The sequence below is a fragment of the Gobio gobio genome (genome assembly GCF_949357685.1).
Source record: "Gobio gobio genome assembly, chromosome: 9".
NCBI classification, from domain to species: Eukaryota; Metazoa; Chordata; class Actinopteri; order Cypriniformes; family Gobionidae; genus Gobio; species Gobio gobio.
The window spans coordinates 14,230,518-14,251,868 of record NC_137115.1 but is presented as its reverse complement, the minus strand read 5'-3'; the positions used below and the strand labels follow the sequence as shown (position 1 = coordinate 14,251,868).

Here is a 21,351-nt window from a genome sequence, read left to right as displayed (position 1 = left end):
GCAAATAAAGCGAAACGAGACTTTGTTACGTGAGTGGCAGCCGTCAGCGGGATGAATAAACGAATGAATGAGTTGTACGAACGAATAAATTATTATTTCTTTCGCCGGTGCACGCGCAGAATATTGCTGGTAGCAAAACACTTGAGTAATTTTGGACTTGGGAAAATGTTGAGTTCAAAGACTGAGGTAACACATTAAATGTCTCAATTTGAAAGTAGCCTACCATCTTTGAGTGGGTTGTAAGACTAATAGAAAAAACGAAGTTGAAATGCTTCAGCTGCTACACATCTGTCAAAACAATTGTTATGCCATTGTCCCAACCCACCTATTTCATTTTATAGCTACATGGTAATTCACAACAGTAAACAACTAGGAAACATTTTAATTCAAACCAGCATGTAACAAATGTCGAACAAATACATTAAACATAAGCTGACAGCTACAACATAAGCTAAAAACATAAGGCATAAGTGTTTGTGCTGAGCTTTTGTTAAGATTGTGAGCACCACATGCAGTAAAACCTGAAATTACCTACATGATGTGAAGCAGCCAACAGCTTAATAAGCAAACTAAATAATATCTTAATTAAGCTGAAAGTTTTGCGAAGGTTAGGTTTAGGGGTCGGAATAGAACATATAATTTGCTTAGTATAAAACATGTCATTGGAAAGTCTCCACAATGATACAAAAACATGTTAATCACACAACACAGAATAGCTTGTATGGATGTACTATATATCAAATAAACTACTGTCACCTCAGAAGGATGCTGGCCATGTATGATAATGATTTCACCCTGTAGCTAATTTTTAATTGGTTAAACGGTGTTAACTCGCTCTTTATTACAACACTCTCCGCTCTTCTCCATTTTTTGCTGTGCGACCATATGGAAGTTAATGACATATGCTGTTCCCTTAATGCATACTTTTGTTAATTTGTGCTTCATGAAAGTGTGACATTGAGATTTAGCGTTTCATCTCTCTGAAAAACGCACTGCAAGAGTGTGCGGCCCCCCACGTTTGCTCTTATCTCTGCTGAACCTGTCAACCCTCTTTCAGAGAGCGGCAGATAACATCTACCTCTTCTGAAACTTCACTGTGAAGCAGTTTCAGCACTTTTCATGTGGGTGTGTGAATAAAATCAGTCACAACAGCTGGCCACATTGTGTCCACTAAGCCCACGCCAGTCCTGCTGTCTTGTGTTCAGCCTCGGTCAGGCTTGAGTAACTGATTTAACCTTTAAAGCATGGAGTTCTCCTCACTGGCCCGGACTGAACGGACCCTGAGCTCGCTATTGTTCCCTCAATACACACACTTGCACACACCTGCAGGATAGGGCTTTGGGAGAGTGGGGGTGGGGAGGAGAGGAGCTGCTCAGGTGGGGCGGTGACCTTTCTTACAGCTGTGGAGTAACAAGTTGTGACTCCTCAGCTGTAATCCCACTGTAAACAACTTTATGATTTTAGTGCTCTTCTGTGGGAGAGCTCTAATCTCAGCGTGAGTGTCTCTGAAACCACACACATCACAACTGTTGAGTTGTGAAAGCTGATCCGAGGGCCCGTTTTTCAAGATCATTTTAAAGTTTGAGGGGGCGTTATGAGCAATATCTAATCACAATACATTTAGTTAAGTATATTATATCACAATGTAGCTGTTTTTTTGCAGGGATTTCTATGAAAGATTCTTGTAAAATATATAAATATGTTGCTCTCCATTTGTTAACATTAGTTAACTAAATCAATGAATGAAAATGAAAAATACTTCTAAAGCATGTGCTAATCTTAGTTAATGTCAATTTAAACATGTACTAATACACTATTATAATTAAGTTGTAAATGTTCAAATTATTTATTGGACCTGAGCTAACATGAACTAACAATGAACATTGTATTTTTATTACCTAACGTTAACCAAGATAACGTTTCTGGCTCATTCTTAATGTTATTAAAGTAACTAAGTAAATAAGTAAATACACTTATTGTGAAGTGTTACCAATATCTTTTTTGCATATTCTAGTTAATTAGATACAATAAAAAAGAAATATACGTCACCTGACATGATTATTTATTTATTTATTTATTTATTAATGATGCATTATTTGCTGGACACAAACCAAAATATATGATGCTTCAAAACAAATCATACGTCCGACTTTTAAGTTAGTACATTATTAAACTGATACTTCATCAAACTAATAGTTCAGACTCTAAATTCTGATTGGATGAGCCACAATGCCACAATTCAATATAAAATAGCTTATATATGCAAACCAGTGACTGGATGTTTTCAATAAATTAATGCAGAAACTATATGACTATTCATAACAAATGAAAACTCTGCCTTTATAACACATTTTAAAATGAAAAATGGTAAAACAAACATTTTACATTACAGCTCACACACAGAATTCTGACATTGTAATGTAAAATGATCAATATAAACACACCGGTGACCACAAATCTGTTATTATATTATATTAACACAGAAACGTGGCAATGTAGTTTGGCAATCATTAATGATTAAACTCTAATGTGTGTTGTGCCTAACAAATACCTTTAAATTCTACAAGTCAATACAAGTTCTAAAACAAGTTTGGGATAAGTTTGGAACACATCCCACTCTGTATTGTCATGTTTTTTTCATTTTTCTTCATTGCTTTTGTATGTAAATAACATAATGCACTTCTGAGCACTGATAGCCACTCGTATATTTCCACCGGTTATTTCTGCGGTTCTGTGGTGTATACCATCATACTGCCCAGCCGTATTATTTTACAGCTTCTGTTGATTTATTCCTTCACCTCCTTTCTCAGTGTCAGGCCTCAGGCAGATCTGCAGGGTTTGTGTTAAACTAAAGTAAAGTTGATTGAAATGCTCCTCGGTTAAGCAACAATTCTCTCCTGCATCGAGATACATGAAACTAACGATAGCACATCAGCAGCCACTGGGGAGCGTTTAGTTTGCAAGGTTAACTAAAGCCACCAAACGTCACCGACCGGCTTTGTTCCTTTGGCCTTCACTGTCGCATTTCCTGCAGCTGGACTCTCTCAGGCGGGCGCTGGGTGGATCTGCTGCAGGCAATCTTACTGGAACGACCTGCCAACTCAAGGGGCGTGCCAGCATCCCGGGAAACGCAGCCAAAAACATCAGCGAGTGCGCGATTGCGTCGCACTGAGAGAGGCTGTAATGAGAGCAGCCGGGGAGCAGCTAAACACTCACTGGTTGCGTGACTAGTCGCCTCTCTCTATGCAGGGCCTGTCCGGGCTCATACACCGGAGGGCAAGAATGGAAAACCAAACCAAGACGCTCAATAGAAAACACGTTGCGCTTGCAGTATATTGAAAAGAAATTTAAGACGGCTGACCTTTGTATGTCCTTTGTTTCTGTTTTGCATTAGGTTTCTCTTGCTCTCTTTGCCCAAGCCTGTTTTTTTTTTTTCGTACATTGAAATTGTTGTGGGATTGTAACACGTCTCTGTAACTCCCCGTGGTGTTTCTATGAATAATGATTAGAGCTTGTGAGGAATTTCTGTCATTGACAATGAATATGTTCCAGGGTGCTGGAAATATCCCTCTTTAGTTCGTGAAGTAATATCCAGGCGAAGGAAAATGATACGGCGCTGTGAAGCTGTGATTAGACTCTCAGTGCTGTATTAAACTGGGGCTCCTCTTGTACACACCGCTTAATCCATACGGTGTTTCCCGGCCCCTCCGAGAGCCCTGTTCTGCTGATGTGTGCACTTCTGCACGGATCAAAGATGCACTTGGGAAAAGAAATTCATTTGGAGCTCCGTTATGATAGACACATTTTTTGACCCCTTGACCTTTGACTTCAACTAAGTGTCCAAGCATTAAAGCTTTTAATCGCTCAAGCACCACATGGGCAAAGAAAAGGTAATATTTATTTTTGTCCATCTTCTGGTCTCTCCTCTTCTCACCTTGTCTCGTCTTGATCCTTCTCGTCTTATCTCTTCAGTTCGCATCACGTCTGTCTGATCTCATCAGGTGTGTCCTAGTCTCTCCTGCTTCAATTTACACCTCATCTTGTCTCTTTTCTTCTTACTTTGTCTTTCTCTATCTTCTGGTCTCATCTCGTCTGTCTTTTTCATCTCTTCTTGTCTCATCTCGTCTCTCATGCTTGTCTCGTGTCACTTGGTATGTCCTCATCTTATCTGTTTCTTGTCGTCCTTTTCTCATCTTGTCTCATTTCTTCTAGTGTCTCATCCCTGTCTCATGTTCTCTCCTTACCTCTCTTTTCTTCAATTTTTGCCTCATCTCTTTTCTTTTTATCTCGTCTCTCCTCTTCTGGTCTCGCTTATGTTCTATTCTCATCTTGCCTCTCATTCTTGTCTCATCTCCTTTTTTCGTGGCTTTCCTTTCTTCAAATTTTACCTTGTTTTGTCTATACCTATCTTGTCCATCCTTTTTATCTCTTCTCATCTCATGTGCTTTTCTTGTCTCAAATTGTCTCATGTTGGTCTCAGATGTGTCCTCCTTCTTTTATCTGTTCTATTTTTGTCTTACTGCCTCCTTTTTCTCATATTGACCTCTCACCTCATCTTTTCTTTTCTTGTCTCAAATTTTATGTTTTCATATGGTCTGTCACAGCTGTCTCATGTCCTCTCCAGGCTTTAATTCTTGTCTCGTCTTGTCTCAAATTCTTCTCATTTTGTCTCTCCTTTTCTTTTCTTCTCTTCTCTTCTTGTCTCTTATGCAGGTCTCAGCTCCTCTTGTCTAACTGTTTCTTATCTTTCCCCTTTCCTTATCTCATCTTTTCTTTTCTCATATAGTATTTTCTCCTCTAGTATCTTGTCCTTGTCTCATCTCCTCTCCTTGCTTCAATTCTCACCCTGTCTTGTCTCATCTCATCTCTTATCTTTTTTTATCATCTCGTCTGGTGTCTCTCCGTCCCTTCTCATCCCTTCGTCTTCTCATATAAACCTTTTCTCTCTTCTCATCTCGTCTAAAAATGGCCAGAGAAAGAGTCATTTCTATTGATCTGATCAAAACACGATAGCCCAGAATCCCTTGCAGTCAGCCTGTAGAAATGAAGATCCATTATGGCAACAGATGAGCAGAGAAACTCCCTTCCTCGCAGGACTGTGGATTGTATTTCAGTTGGAGAATTTCCTCAGGGCACGTCTCATTCAGCTGATCAATTGAGAACTGGTCAATCAACAGCTAATCAATAACAGCAGGGTGGTACAGGCAGCATATGCATATTACAGTGAGGGAGCAGGTGCGCAGGGGCACTAATTGCAAAAATGTCAATACTATATGCAAGCATGTGTGGTGAGACGCTCTCAGGAAGTGGTTAGGGCCTGACTCACTCACTCTCTCTGGTTCTGCCAAGCTGCTTGTTGTCTCCATGTAAATTGTTTATATCCGTTTGGGCTTTGCTGGCATGAATAATTTGTAGCTTTATAAATATTTGACTTTACACTGGTCATTAATATGCACAGATGATTGTCTCTCCAGGACACGACCCCAACCACAGCATGCAGACCTTTGAAAATCGTCCTTTTTGAATGTCCTTTTGAAGACTTCTGTGCCAGGCGCAGCAAACACTCTCCCACCTATAGTATTCAATCTAAACACACATGCACACACACTTAATAGTAAACAAATTATATCCTAAAATATAGTGTGAAAGTGTGTATTGTAAAGTGTGTTCATTTCTGCTTTTGTGGTGTCTCAAGCGCTCACAATCCACCCCCTCTCTGTCTGTTTTTTGACCTTCCTCTCATGGACAGATTTTCAATCATGGGCATTGGCTGCCAAATACACACACACTGAATGACCTGTTGGGAGTGAACCTGTATGCGAATAAAAAACAGGCGCTCTAATCTACGCAGCAAATCCTGACAGAGGTCATACACAAAAACGCACAAAGAGCACCTGGGATGTATGTTGACATCTGTATGTCTGTGTGTGTGTTGCAGGTAACATCTACATAAGTGCAGTACAGGAGGTGTTTGCCCTCTGTGCCAGCAATGGGGTGGCGAGAACTGACGACTGACCTGCTGCTACTACTGCTACTGATGGCGTCCCACCTGGAGGCTGTGAGCTTTCCTGAGGACAACATCCCTTTAGACGTTGTGGACAGACACTGTAAGAACAGGCAAATGTCACTCTGTTTGTGAATTGCCCTCATCTACATAAGATCTTTATCAAGCTCTTTGAAAAAACATTTATTTTCTTCAGCTAAGTGCACTTTTGGCCCTGCGGGCTTTTAGAAAACAAACTACCATAAAGCACACTTTTTACACTCTCACTAGTTCATCACATTTCCCATTAAAAATAGCCAGTGGATATACATACAACACAAAATATTTTTTGTCGTCATTTTTCTGAACATCAAAAACAAATTACATTTCTACCATCTCAAATCATGAACTTTTTAATAGCATTTTGTGGTGGTCTTTTAAAAAAAAGAAGAAAAAAATGTCTGAGTCCTTTGTTTTCCAAAATAAATTTCATAATTAGTATGTATGTATCGTAAATATGCACAGTTAAATTACACAGTCGCCTTTTTTACACAATTTAACAACATTACAGCTCGATTGGAAAAGGCACACACTAAAATTGTTCTAATATTTTAAATATTTAAATGGTTTGTTTCATTATTGGATTAAAAAAACAGCAACATAATAACAATCTATATGTTTATAATGGATTTTCCTAGTTTAATATTGAAAGTATTGGTTTGGGACTAGGCCTATTCAAACCAATAAAATCAAACAAAGTAATATGAAAGGTTGCAAAAAATAAATTATGTTAAAGCATGCTAAAATTTTGAATGTAATAATTCGTTTTAATATCAACCTCTGGGACATAAAAGTGCCTTTACTTGAAAATACAGCCATCTACCCTCTTAAGAAGACGACACACGTCTATAGTCGCTGCATTAGCGCTTCTGTGCTCTGCAGTGAGAAAACACCCTAGCATGCTGACAGTGCAGTCGCTGGACGTCAATGCGGGAGCTGCTGGTGTAATATTCATTACTTTAGCAAAGTCTTTCTACGGGGCAGTTTAACATGCAGTTGCCACAGTCAATCGATACCAACATCGATCTCTGTTGACGCTAATACTGAATAACAGCGCATCTGTTTGTTCTGCAGATGCACGACAATACCCGGTTTTCCGTGGACGCCCCTCTGGCAACGAATCTCAGCATAGACTGGACTTTCAGCTGATGACCCAGATACATGATACACTCTTCATCGCGGGCAGGTAAGTCAGCACTTAAACGGAACCAAGATCTTTGACCTTTTGACCTGTTCAGACAGCTCAGATGAGCTGGTTGATGAACAGCAGAACTGTGAATAGCAATAGTGTGTGTAATGTAAACTTTCTATCTCTCTCGCACAGGGACCAGGTGTATTTAGTGAGTCTAAGAGAGTCTTACAGGAACGAGATCATTCCATACAGGGTGGGTTTACAGTAAATCACTTTATGACCGAACACTCTTGTTCTTACCAGGCGTGACACAATAAAGCTATAAAAACTAAGTTCCAGTAATCACAAAGTTTCTGTTTCTCTGTCCCCGCCCACAGTAAAATGGTAATGGTCCAAAATTACAGAGCTATAGACATTAAAACATCAAAAAAATAAAATTGTTTATTGATTGTACTACTTTGTGAAGCGACCTTGGGTTCTTTGAAAGGCGCTATAAAAATATACATATACACTTGTTCCAAGTCATCTCAATTACACAAAGTGTCCCAATAACATTGAATTCACCCCATATGTGTGTGTATATACAGTATATACACACATACAGTATATTTCAATAAATATGCAGGTTATTCATTAATCACAGCTGTAAACTTTTTGCATCACGCCTGATTAGAAAGCAGAGTAGTACAGTGTTAATATTTACAAGTGTGCGGGTGGGAGACTGTGTCTAATGGTGATGGTGTGTAATGTCACAGAAACTGACGTGGCGGTCTGGGCAGGCGGACAGGGAGACGTGCGCCATGAAGGGAAAGCATAGAGTGAGTCCTACACCTCTTCAGCATAAATCAGCTGTCATTGGTCTTGAGGTATTTACAGCACTGAAGCAACCATAAATCTCACTGTCTTGTCTTCCTCTCAGGACGAGTGCCATAATTTCATTAAAGTCCTGGTTCCGAGAAATGATGATCTTGTGTTCATCTGCGGAACAAATGGTTTCAACCCCATGTGCCGTTACTACAGGGTAGGTCACGTTGTAGGTCTATGTGACTGTCTGGCTGTTGTTTTGCTCTTAATAAGTGACTGGTTAATGTGAAGGAGAGCAGTTTTACAGTACAATGAAGATAAGAACTCAACATCTCTTTATTTTTTCTATTTCCATCTCTTGTTTAGTTGGATAACCTGGAGTTTGATGGGGAAGAGATCAGCGGTTTGGCCCGATGCCCATTTGACGCCAAGCAGACAAATGTCGCCCTGTTTGCTGGTATGAGAGCTGTCAGGATAATGAGGAGGATGATGAATAACTTTGCTATGAATTTTAAAGGTTTTGGATAAAATTAACGCTCCAATGAGAGCAGAGACTGATGTTAAACATTAAATCAGATGCCGCGAGAGCGTGCTGTCTTCTCACCAGCTCTGTTAGTATATAGACAAAAACGGCACAACCTGACAAAAATTAGTAGTGTGATGTCACATGTTTATCTGAATGAGTCTGTACAGGAAACACTGCAAAAAAAACCCCTCTTAATCAGTATTTTAGGCTTGTTTTACAGTTCATTTACAGGCTAATTTTAAGCATTAAACTCACTCAATTTAACTAGATTTATGCTTAAAACAAGAATTTGTATTCATTGTATTTATTACTATTACCTAGAAAGCCACATTACATATTTTTGTAGTTCCTGTAACATAAAATAGCAGGAACAATTAAGTAAAAAGCATAAAATGCTATGAAATAACTTGTGTATTGTGCATTTAAGAATATACAGTAAATGACCAGAGTGCTTTTGAAGGGGTTTTTTTTTCTTTTCGTTTTGTCTAAATAGACCTTACCTTGGAGATTCTTTTTTGCTTTTCTGTTTCTTTCTCAGTGTAAATAGGCCTTTAGTGTTCAGTGAATGTGTGCTGAATTCCAAATACATTGCGTGAGTTATATGCAATTGTGTAATGAAGCTGAAGTGTGTTTTAAGCTCACATATTTATGTGTCACAGATGGTAAGCTGTACTCGGCTACGGTGGCGGACTTCCTGGCCAGCGATGCTGTGATTTATCGCAGCATGGGAGACGGTTCTGCCCTTCGGACCATCAAGTATGACTCCAAGTGGCTAAAAGGTATAGACATTCTTGCTTGTCTGCTAGTCTGTGTCAGCCTATGTAATGCTAACATTGCAAAATTTGTTGAACCCAGTACACATTTGATCTATAACCTCTAACCATACCTTAAAGAAGTGGGTCATTGTGGGAGAACAGAAAATGGCGGGTGTTGATATAAAATCCAGCTTTCTGTGGCACAATCTAGGTCAACACTCAGGCATTCCACTTAGCCAACAAAAATGCATCAAAATTTAACTTGGGGTCAGCGATGGAGATGTTAATGCTTCTCTTTCTTTCTCTCCCAGAACCCCATTTCCTCCACGCCGTGGATTATGGGGATTTCGTCTACTTCTTTTTCAGAGAAATCGCAGCCGAGCACAACAACTTGGGAAAGGTATGACTTGCAACCTAATGTGCAATGCTAACGTTGCTACAATGCTAAAGTTAGCAAAACATGTGATACCATGGTACAGTGATGGTAATACCATGGTATCTAAACTGTGATAAAACAGTTCAGATTTTTATGTTAATGTAGTATTCATAGGCTTTTATTTAGAGATGAACGTTTGTCCCTGAGGGTCAATATATCATCCGTTGCCTTAGGATTTGCTTTAAATTGGCCCGTATAATGAATTCTTTGTACTACAGACTAATGAATATTTAAGTTTAGTTAATTTTGCAGTCAACACCTGCATCGAGAGCAGGTTTTACAGTTGTGAATTATTAAGATGGTAACATGGTGCTAATTCAAGCCCTTTAGCACACTGCTGTTTTGTTCTATCTAAGAGAAAAAGGCTTCTTGCGTATATTTAGATTCAACTGAGCTGCTTGGGAGATAGATCTATTATTTAGAGAGCGATGCTGAGTTTCTCCCACTATTTTTCTCTCACCACAGGCGGTTTACTCCAGAGTGGCTCGGATCTGTAAAAATGACATGGGAGGGTCTCAGCGGGTGCTGGAGAAACACTGGACATCTTTTGTTAAGGCTCGCCTGAACTGTTCTGTTCCTGGAGAATCGTTTTTCTACTTTGACGTCCTCCAGGCTATTACGGACATAATCAACATTAATGGGGTGCCTTCTGTGGTTGGAGTTTTCACCACCCAGTTGAACAGGTAAAGCTTGTCACAAGCCTTTCCATAATATCTCCACATGAAAACAGGCTGAATAGCGCTAACACCACTGTTTCCGATTTATTCAGTATCCCTGGCTCCGCGGTGTGTGCGTTCTCCATGGAGGACATCGAGAAAGCCTTCCTTGGCCGTTTCAAAGAGCAGAAGACGGCAGATTCAGTGTGGACACCATTTCCAGAGGAAAAGCTGCCCAAGCCCAGGTTGGTGCATGGCACTAGTGCGTGACGGGCTAATCATTGCGAGATTAATAATTAACACGCGATAATTGGACATGCTGCATATTTAACCTGTGTGTGCAGTGGCCATATGGAGGCGGGTATAGATTTACAGGCATGTGGCACATGGCTCTTTGCCCTCTTTCCCTCAACCGGAACTGCATGTGTGCGCATTTTGTCTTTTCAGACCCGGCTGCTGTGCGGCACACGGTTCAGCGGAGTCCTTCAAAACCTCAATCGAGTTTCCAGACGAGACCCTTCAGTTCATCAAGTCACACCCACTCATGGACGCCTCAGTCCCCTCCATCGGAGACGAACCATGGTTCACCAAAACAAGAGTCAGGTACGGGCAAAATGCCACCATTCAGGCTAGTCTCAAAACCTTGTTCTGACACTATCGCAAGATTTGCTGCAACCAAGACTATTGACTAACAGCGTAGTCTAAGTACTGCCCACTTTGACAGGAAGACACCATCTGATCAATATGTAAACCCAGCTCCTTTTTATTTGACTTTTTTTTTAAATACATTTAAAGATATTTACATTTCATAATCAGAAAAAAAAATTGATACCCCTCAGAAAGAAATCCTATACTGGCACAGATTTTACATATACTTACATAAGAACTCACTGACAGTTTGCCATCTATACCCAGTGTCAGCTGTTAAATAAGCATCAGGTAAACATTTTATAACCCTCCCAGCAAAGAGCTTTAGTTTCACGCTCTAAACAACTGGCACGCCTAATTTAACTAGTTCAGTTCTTGATAGATGTGTCGCGTTTCAACATGTTTTGTCCTGTGCCAGATCAAGTTAAGGTTTTGTAATTCAGGCGTCTCCTTGTAACTGAAAAACAGCCCTGCACTCAAGTGTTTTTCCTTCTTCTTTGTAGGTATAGGCTAACGGCACTTGCTGTGGATAACACCGCAGGACCCCATAAGAATTACACAGTGGTTTTCATTGGCTCTGAGGCAGGCATCTTGCTAAAAGTTCTGGCCAAGACGTCCCCTCTGTCTTTAAATGACAGCGTCCTATTGGAGGAGATTGACGTTTTCAACCAAGCCAAGTATGTTCTCATCCTATAATTATATTGCATGATCAGTCTTTAGACATATTGTTTTTGTCTTTAAATTGTGAGAAACTTATTTGTAGACCCAAGAGTCATTTTATGAAACTGTCTTGGCTATTTACCCATAAATGAAATTGTCTTTTTGTGACCTGAATAAGAGTTTTGGATCGTTTAAGATGAGATTAGATATGTTTGATGTGAAAGCAAAAGGTTTTCACTTTCCCTCTGCAGTGTGTGTGTTTTTTGTTCTCTTTCTTCTAAACTGTGTGGCTAAAGAAAGTAGTGACTGACAGATAGATCCGATAACATGTGATTTATCTGTTCTTCACCGTCTCCCTCCCTCTGTTCTATTTTTCTCCCAGGTGTTTATCCAGCAATGAGGATGATCGGCGAATTCTGTCTTTCCACCTAGATAAAGACACCCACACGCTCTATGTGGCCTTTTCCAGCTGTGTGGTCAGAATACCACTCAGTCGCTGCGAACGACACAGTTCCTGTCAAAAGTGAGTGCTGAATGCAGCTCCACTTATCCCTTGTTTATACAGGCAGCAAAATCAATTTCTTATGTCATATCTAATTCACGTTTCATTTTATTAGTCTGAACGGCACAAAAACCATAGTGAGGTGTGTTAATTTTCCGTATTGTGTAGATAAAAACGTTGTTTTTTGTGTTGCAGGTCTTGTATTGCTTCTAGAGACCCGTACTGTGGGTGGATGTCACATGGAGCTTGTGAGCGTGTTCCTGCAGCTATTCAGTAAGTCCTATAATCATTAAAAATACTCAGATTTACCTAGAAAATGCAACAGGGAAAAAAACAGTTATGCTAAACGGAACAACTGACTTATTTCCTGCAAAACTAAACTAGATTCACCCATCAGTCCAAAGTTTGTGCAGAATTTCTTATCCCTCTGTCTTTCCTGTTTTGCAGAACTGGTTATGAGCAAGATGTTGAATACGGCAACACAGCTCATCTCGGCGATTGTCATGGTGAGCTAATCAACACGTGCCCCCTTTCAGAAGCATTAGTTAGTAGTTCTCACATCAATAACCCCCTCACACTCTCAGCTGATTGAAATTAACACATATCACACAAGCATCATACTAATTCCTCTGATAATTAAACAAATTAAACATGTATACACATACATTGCGTAGGCCTGAACATTACAGATACATACACCTGCAAGTGAAAGAGCGATACAGCGTAAACCAGAGGAAAACAACACTTTTTTTGATCATTTGATTAAAAAAAAAACAGTTTTAGCGTTTTTATAATTTCAAATTTTTATTTTTGTTATTTTATGCTGATTTCCTGTTCCTTTAATTCTTTTAGAATTTTTGGCCACTACATCAGAGCCAGATTTCAAATCATATGGCGACCCAACCTCTGGTTAGTTTCCTGTACTGCACTGATTTCCTTCCTTGAGTTCATCATTCTACAAATTTCCCTTTCTTTTTTCCTCTACTGCTGCCACCGACCTTTAATCCTGTGCTCTTCATCACACCATCATCGCTATCATTAAGAGGGCGTCTGATCTCTCATCACCAGCTTTTCCATTATTTCATCCACTCATGCTTTTGTTCTTGCATGGATATGTGCTGCCTCCATCTTATCTCTCTGGACTATGTTGTCGTCGTCTCATTCTATTAGAGATAGTCTTCATCCTTTCCCTCCTCTCAGACTGAAGTTTTCCTTACCTGAGACTCTGCACAACCATTACTTACCTGTAATGGTCCAAAACATCAGAGTCAATCTCTAAAAAAATAACCTCAATGAATCGTATAAACTGACATATGTCAGTCCTGTCTCTATGCACTAACCCCGATCGTTACGTTGCGCCTATCATGGGCTCCGATTCTTAACAGTTTGTTTGTCGCTACAGACATGGAGTTGCCATCCTCGTCAGTCACAGTGCCCGCGACCTCTGAACCCATACAATCACCCCAAACCATCCCCACTCAGATTCCCCAACTCTTTGGCTCACGGAAATTTGAGCTCCACGATGACCCAGCCACTTCACATTCTGTTGAGCATATACCAGGTGTGCTGGAGGGTAAGGCCTTGACCAGAGCGCTCAGCGCTGCTGCATGGAATTCTGGGTAATAGCTGCTATTAGCGCTGCTAGTCATATGAGAGAGTACATACATCTCTGATAGCAGCCCATTTCTTACCAGAATGGCATGATAAGCAATTCTGCAGTCAGTCACACTACATTAGCAAAGTAGAGATACAGGCTCCTAATGCATGCGCTCTTGAAAACTTTTAGATCAGCAAAATGCCTTGTTGTCTTGAAGTGTATTGAGATGATAAAAGCAGCTATACTCAGATTCCATCAGCGTTTAAAGCTTTTTATTATTATTTTCCCTACTTTTATGTTCCTATGATTTGTTCTCCACTTTTAACTTTATTTTATATATATTTTAGTTTCATGCAGTTTCTATGGGATTTTTTTTGTTAAATCTTTCCTAAATGGCTACATCTTTATCTTCTTTCATCCATTTCTTTCTCTGCCCTTTGTTTTGGGTTTTAGGAAATCTTCCAAAGGCCTTGCCACTAAGCAACACTTTTAAGCACCTTTCAAGCAACATTGTTCACTCACTAACTCTTTCGAATATCTGCGGACGCTAACAAAAATCACCCTCGGGTTCTAGACAAAGACAGTGGGCTTAATTCTTTTTGGGAAAACTCTTATGTAAAACCAGAACATACTAACTCACCTGATACTCAACCCTTGTGCAATAAAATGTTCCACCACACCTCTTTACTAATTTGCCTCCTTCACTAATATAATAACAGGGTACCTCATTGTATTTTCTGAATTTCTTGCTTGGTAGATTTATTTAAAAAGTTGAAAATGACAGTAGTAGACTTTTGATTCACACCAAATGGTTGAGCATGTTTTGGGGGAAAGGACTTTTTGCTTTAAGAAAGAGTTGTTCAGTGATCAACTGTGCAAGTGTGCTAACATGCTGTTTGGCTATCTGTATTGCAGGTGTGTGGGAAATACAAGCAGGTGAATCTAACCAGATGGTGCACATGAACATCCTTATCTCTTGTGTGTTAGCTGCATTCCTGCTTGGTGCATTCATCGCCGGCATGGTCGTTTACTGCTATAGAGACGCTTTCCTTCGCACTCCACGCAAGATCCAAAAAGATGCAGAGTCAGCACAGTCCTGCACTGATTCCACTGGCAGCTTTGCCAAGCTCAACGGCCTGTTTGACAGTCCTGTCAAAGAGTACCAACCCAATAATGATTCTCCCAAACTCTACACCAACCTGTTGAGCAATGGGAGGGAGGTTCCAACCACCGGAGACACTAAGACGATGCTCCTGAGCGGGCAGCCACCAGAACTAGCAGCACTGCCAACGCCCGAGTCCACACCTGTGCTGCAACAGAAGAGCCTTCAGCCTATCAAGAACCAGTGGGAGAGAGCTCATGGTAAGATAAGTAGCTCCCGCAAAGATGGACCACCCAAAAGCCCGCAATACCTTCCCTCCAGTCCACCTCCCCATTCTGGCATCATCAACCCCCACATCCCTAGTGCTGTGGTACTGCCCAATGCCACACATGAGAACAGGGCATCCTTCAGTACTCCCGAAGGGCCTCAAGCAGAAAGGAAGGTCCAGAATAGCGATCAACATGGTTCCAAATCTGGCCGTAAAGACCAGAGGCGCACTGTGGACGCCAGGAACACGCTGAACGACCTCTTGAAGCACCTGAATGAGAGCAACCCAAAGGCCCTCATGGTGGAGATGCCCAAATCCCGACAGCACCTTATGCTGGAACCCATTGTAAGCCCAACAGAGATTCCACCTAAAGTCCCAAGCCGAGAGGCCTCTTTGTACTCTCCCTCTTCATCTTTACCCAGGAATAGCCCGACTAAAAGACTGGATGTGCCGACTACACCAACATCACCCACAGGGCAGATGGGAACTCTCGAGAGGCAGCGGTATCACCGTAGCTCTTCTCAGCGACACTCCATATCCTCGCCGCCCAAAGGGCTGCACTCACCTAGTGGGGCCATAGTGTCCCGGCAGCCTAGTATGAACAGAGGTGGGTACATGCCCCCAACTCCTACCCCACCCACTAGACTAGACTCTCATGGGGTACCAATGGCTATGACACCTTCTGTATCCCGACAGAGCAGCTACAGTGGTCACGGATCTTTACCACGAACATCCCTCAAACGGACAGCATCGTTAAGGCCCGATGTGCCACCCAAACCCAACGGTTTTGCACCACAGACTGCACAAATGAGGGCAGTGAACAAGTATAGCTACTGAAATGCTTAGTAAGATCTTACTCTTTGAATGGACACTGGGAGTAAAAGCGCTTTGCCTACAGAGATATGGTGTGCCAGTCTCCATTTCCTTTGAAGGGAAATGAATCGGATCCCCAGAGCTTCTGTTTCGGGTAGTTGTGCTAGTTCTCAATGACCATGTCCCGTCACGCTTGAGTGACAGGTGATGGATTCTGATCTTTAAGGCGGCAGGGACGCCTGAGGTCATAGGTCACAGCTGACGTGCAGCGTAAAGCAGCTGCGTAGTTGCTGTGGTGATCGGGCAGTGAATGCTCCCCCCTGCACTGTTCTCCCCATAAATGTGAACTGTATTTGTTAGACTGTTTGGAAAATGTGGTATTCTTGCTTGGATATCTCTCAAGAAGACAAATTCAAAGGGACGTGTTGCGTGTCTGTGTTTGATTAGTCTCTGGGGCTAACCGGTGTGCATTCATTGTCCATGTTTTTTCAGCAAACTGAGTACAAGCTTGAGTCAGCGCTGTCACAAAACTAAATCCCGTTTAAGGTGCATTAACATCAGATCATTTCTGCGTGCAAAATAAATGTCCAGGGCTCCTTCTTGGACTACTGATTTTAAAACTCACAGGGTAAAAGTGCCCTCAACATTTGTGCTGCTAGTGTAGATGATGACAGTGTTTAACTCCAGTGTGACGTTCCAAGCAGCAGTGTCAAGCTGCTGCAAGCTTTTAAACCCACAGACTCAGCACAGGATCACGCTGGTCAAATGTACTATGTTCTGTTTTTAGTTCCAGAAAATCAATGGGAGTCCCGTAATCCCATAAAGTCAATTTTCAACTATGACATAAGGCAGATCATTGATCAACCTCTCTCCTTTCCTACATGCCAAATACTGTTGTTGGGTCTATAAAGTTCTTTCTCAAATCATTTTTGTTTCCCTCTGAACTCTTGAATATTCCTTCCAGTTTACACCATTTTAGAGAGCTTGCTTCTTGGTTCCTGGGCAAAGTATTACATAAAACTGCAAACAGCACACTCCTTACTTTAAACCACTCTTCAGCTCTGTACTAGACCCTATGCGTGAGATAAGCTTCACTCTGCTTGTTTTAAAGAATAGAGGCCTCAATTGCATACTCACAATAAGTGTACAATCACTGCAATACCTTACCAGTGTGTCTTGCAGAGTCGTGCCAGTGATATTGTTATTGTAAATATACAACTATTTAAGTGTGGACATTTTCAAGATCTGAATTTGTGTATTTGTGTGCCTTATTAAAGTCATGAGAGCTTGATTTGGTTTTGGACATTTCACAATCATCAAACAATATATTCATATTTGGAGTAGGGGCAGGTGCGGGGCAATATTTGGAGTCGGGGTAGGTGTGCCCCCTTCAATGTTTGTGGTGGTCCTAGCCCTGTATGGTCGATACTAAGATATGGCCGAGGCCGATCCCTCAGAAAGGTTTCTTTTATATAAGAACGTTTCAGAAGGAAAATAAATGCAAACAGCCATTTTCTTATTGCTACTTTGTTCGTATGCGTTTCTGGAAGGTGCTAATTTGCGATGATAAGATGCCATGTAATGAATGTATTATGAATCTAAAATGTTTATCACCCGACTCTCAGCTCACAATATTTCACAACATTTAACGGGGGGTCAAAACAAGATGCGTTTTTAGAGAGGAGCATCTATGATTAGAGACTCACAGTTTGTTTGAAATTACTTGGGAATTTCAGTGTATTGAGGTAAAAATTTGCCTCTTCAAGCCCAAAGCTCCATGTTTGTTTACATGTTCTGATTGTATTTGAGCAACAGAGCGGAGGCTGATCCATCATCACCTGATAAAGATCAGTTTTATTAAAGGAGAGAGAGTTGATCCTGTGCTCTGGTTCAAGTTGTCCTGTGTTAAGCTGCCTTGTATATTGCAATATAAATCTGCAATCTGACTTCAAGCCTTTACTGTTGAGTCAATATATGTGCAAAGAAACCAGACTGGTCTACCTTTTATTTTTAATACTGTGCACACATTGGCAGTTGGAATACAGCTTTTCTTTTCTGGAATATTTTAATGTGTAGATATTGTAAAGCTGTACTGAGAAAGTGTAAATAATTACAGTCATTGTTTAAGAATATTTTTGTTGACTTTTTTTAACACGGCATGTATAGTTGAAATAAAATATTACTGCACAGAAAAGGTTTTCATTCTTTTTTTTTTTTTTTGTAGTAAAGAATGCTAACTCTGTAACACACTTGTAAATTGAAAATATAATCTGCAATCATGGGACAGCCGAGATGTCAAACTTGGTGCGACTCCACTCTTTACAGGATGAGTAAATGAAAAAAAGAACCTTTAAAGCTGGTTTGAATTCAAATGATTTGAAATGCAAATATTTTTGCAAATGAACACTGAACCCCAACACACACTGACATGCTGAACCTGTGAGCTGAAATTCAGAGCTGCACGACTGATGTTTTTATCGTCTTTACTGATGAGAGACTTAGCACAGACTTTATTTTTAGAGCCTTGTTTTGAAATCTCGGTGGAGAATAAGCCATTCCACATCTCTTTGGGAAATCCTCCAAAGTCATTTGTAAGCTGAGCACCCAACATCTGCTCCACTGGCTCAGACTACAGCCACATACACATTCGCTCTCTCTCTCACACACACACACTGATAGCATCAGGTATCCAAGATCGTATGAGAGACTTCACTAGAATTTCAGTAGTGGCCAATGTTTTGACTGTTTAGGTCAGACACGTCTGGGCTGGTAAATTCAAGAATGTGTATAGTTATTGTTAAGAAGGTCTTAAAGTGCAAAGTCGGTAAAGTTCCCTTGTCTACTACACTATTTGCATAGTGTATAGATAATTAAAATAATAATAATGACAAAAACTTTCAGCGCACAGCAGTGATGTGCAACCCAGACAGCAACATAGTGTCGGCCCAGATTCGGGCCACATCTGTGGATTCATCGCGTATCAGATGTGGGCTGACACTATGTTGCTGTCTGGGATATTATTTTGAACATTGATAATAATAAGAAATGTTTCTAGAGCATTAAAACAGCATATTAGAATGATTTCTGAAGTATCATGTGACTGGATTAATGCCTTCACAGAAATAAATTACATTTTAAAATATATTATAGAAAACAGTTCATTTAAATTGTAATAATATTTTACAATATTACTGTATTTTTGATCAAATAAATGAAATAACACATAAAAAAAATCTTACTGACCCCAGCGATATGTATATTTTCAAAATTGACTAAGCTGAATGACTACTAGAATATATTAAAGGGATTTTTTAACCAAATTTGAAAACTTCACACAAGCACCATCTCTGATAGGACGAAATTTCTATTCTAACCCTTTAACCAGATTTCGTTTCTCTGTTGTGATCATATCATTTTAAGCTGCTAAACTCCTGGAAAGTTTTCAGTCCAATGATACAGTAAGGGAATTCATACAAACAATCAGTCCAAAACAGTGCTAAAGTAAAGAAACCAGGGCTGCGTTTCCCAAAGGCATCGTAGGCCTAAGTAGATCGTAGAACCATTGCCACCAATTGTCTCTACGATAAACTTAGTTCACAATGCTTTTGAGAAGCCCAAGCTAATTCAATCAGAGATGACTTACTTTGCGTTTTCTTTGGATTATTCATTCCAAGGTGTTTCACTTTTAAAACACGAGCTCCGTCATATTCTGTGGTTGTTTCATTTAGTTAGCAACGCCCAACTTCATACGATCCCATTTGTTCTCATTCAATGAGCTGTTTAACCCTTAAATGAATGTTTCACCAATCATTATTACATATTCGGGTCTTTAGTGTCACGATAATATAAAACTCTCCTGATATTAGAGTAACTATTACAGAAGAATAAAATAAAACATATTTTGTTGGCTTGGAAGGGTTCAGTTTGAGCATATTGGTTATGTTGACGGAAGTTAGCTATTTTCAGGCGCTGCGTAATATCATTGCGTCTGCTGCACCCATGGTACGGCAGCAAAGTTCCTTGATTATTACGCAGGAATGAGAGAATAATTCCTAGCAGTGGCGGGCCGTGCATTTCACACCTAGGCCTTCAGTGGTATCCTCCCTGAATTAATTCACCTCTTAATAAAATCATCATGACAGCCACGGCTATAGAAACCATTAATATTATACAGAAACGCAGTATAACAGGGCGTTGCGTCTCTCATGAAGCGAGAATGATTAAATTATTAAATAATTTAAGAATTATTAACGCAGGAAACCCAATTGACACTATTCAACAAGTCTCCTTTCACTGCAGCCACAGCTGCGCCACATATATCATATCTTAACAGAAGCATCGATCCGCTCTGGGTTTTCCGTGCATTTGTGTAGTAGGCTAACGTTACCTTTTGAGTTCTCCGACCACGGAAAGCAAATTGTTCTTTTTTTTGTGCAAATTTTACACGAAAGAAAACGCAACAGCATAAATGGTTCTTGAAAAATCTTACCAACAGTATGACAAATTTTCAAAGATAATACAAAGTTGTTTACATTTAAACCCCACAAAACTATATTTTAATAGTATGAAAATGTTGTAAATAATATATTAACGAAAATAATAATAACAAAAAAAAATCGATCATAAATTTACAAGAAAAAAAAAAAACATTCATCCTGGAAAAAAAAAACATTCATCATGGAAAAAACGGGGCACGGAATAGCCAGCCCAGGGTTGACTGTAGGCTATAAAATTGTAAATAAAATGCATTATAGCTTAACATACTCACCAAATGATTATTTGTACAAAAAACATGCCAATGTGTGCAGCTGACCCGTCCTCTCAAATAAATCAAGGAGATCCGCGGGACTTCAAAATCAGTGACAGTATAGCCTACATTACAGTCCATTCGTTTTTAGCCATGACAGATCGAATAGCATTCTGTGACTGTGCGTTAAGCTGGAGAAGACTGCATGCGGGAATTTTGAAAATGGCTTTGTAGGTATGTTAATTAATACATTAATTTCTTCTCCTCTGTCAGCCATTGGGGATAGAAAAAACGCTATTAAACTACAGATGTTTTATCTTGTGCAGTTTGCTATTCTGACTAGGCTACTAGTACGCTCTCTGACCATCCAATCAAAGGACGTGAAAATGCTGACGTTATTGTACGCCAGCTAGATGGCCCCGCTGTCGCCAACTCGAAATCTGATTGGCTGATTAAATCGGAGTGGTTATCTGATTGGTTAAAGCGCAAAGTTTCATTGCCATTAATTTTAAGCTAGCGGCGCCTGCAATATTTATTCTGAAGGCCTCAATGCAGATTTATTTGACCTGGCAACACATGATGGCTGAAATATGATTGGATAAAAGCTCAAACATAAACAAACACTACTGGAAGCAGCGCAACCAAGAGAAAAAGCTATAAAG

General features: G+C 40.2%; 1 protein-coding gene across 8 annotated transcripts in view; it reads left to right on the top strand.

The window, feature by feature from the left end:
• Positions 1–18,293, top strand: part of LOC307131630 (semaphorin-6D-like) — a 159,499-nt gene extending 141,206 nt beyond the window's left edge. For 2 of the 8 annotated variants that reach the window (XM_079825371.1, XM_079825370.1), the window contains 18 exons: positions 5,939–6,107; positions 7,118–7,229; positions 7,368–7,428; positions 7,931–7,993; positions 8,095–8,196; positions 8,346–8,436; positions 9,165–9,284; positions 9,572–9,660; positions 10,162–10,379; positions 10,466–10,597; positions 10,800–10,955; positions 11,504–11,677; positions 12,043–12,183; positions 12,358–12,435; positions 12,610–12,668; positions 13,015–13,071; positions 13,565–13,735; positions 14,675–18,133. In XM_079825371.1, the coding sequence (XP_079681497.1) occupies positions 5,990–6,107; positions 7,118–7,229; positions 7,368–7,428; positions 7,931–7,993; positions 8,095–8,196; positions 8,346–8,436; positions 9,165–9,284; positions 9,572–9,660; positions 10,162–10,379; positions 10,466–10,597; positions 10,800–10,955; positions 11,504–11,677; positions 12,043–12,183; positions 12,358–12,435; positions 12,610–12,668; positions 13,015–13,071; positions 13,565–13,735; positions 14,675–15,966 (3,234 nt within the window). In that variant the 5' untranslated portion in view covers positions 5,939–5,989 and the 3' untranslated portion in view covers positions 15,967–18,133. Of the gene's footprint in view, positions 1–5,938; positions 6,108–7,117; positions 7,230–7,367; positions 7,429–7,930; positions 7,994–8,094; positions 8,197–8,345; positions 8,437–9,164; positions 9,285–9,571; positions 9,661–10,161; positions 10,380–10,465; positions 10,598–10,799; positions 10,956–11,503; positions 11,678–12,042; positions 12,184–12,357; positions 12,436–12,609; positions 12,669–13,014; positions 13,072–13,564; positions 13,736–14,674 lie in introns of all 8 variants that reach the window. The other 6 variants (XM_079825373.1, XM_079825374.1, XM_079825376.1 and 3 more) reach the window with 4 other exon arrangements.
• Positions 18,294–21,351: the final 3,058 nt, after the last annotated feature.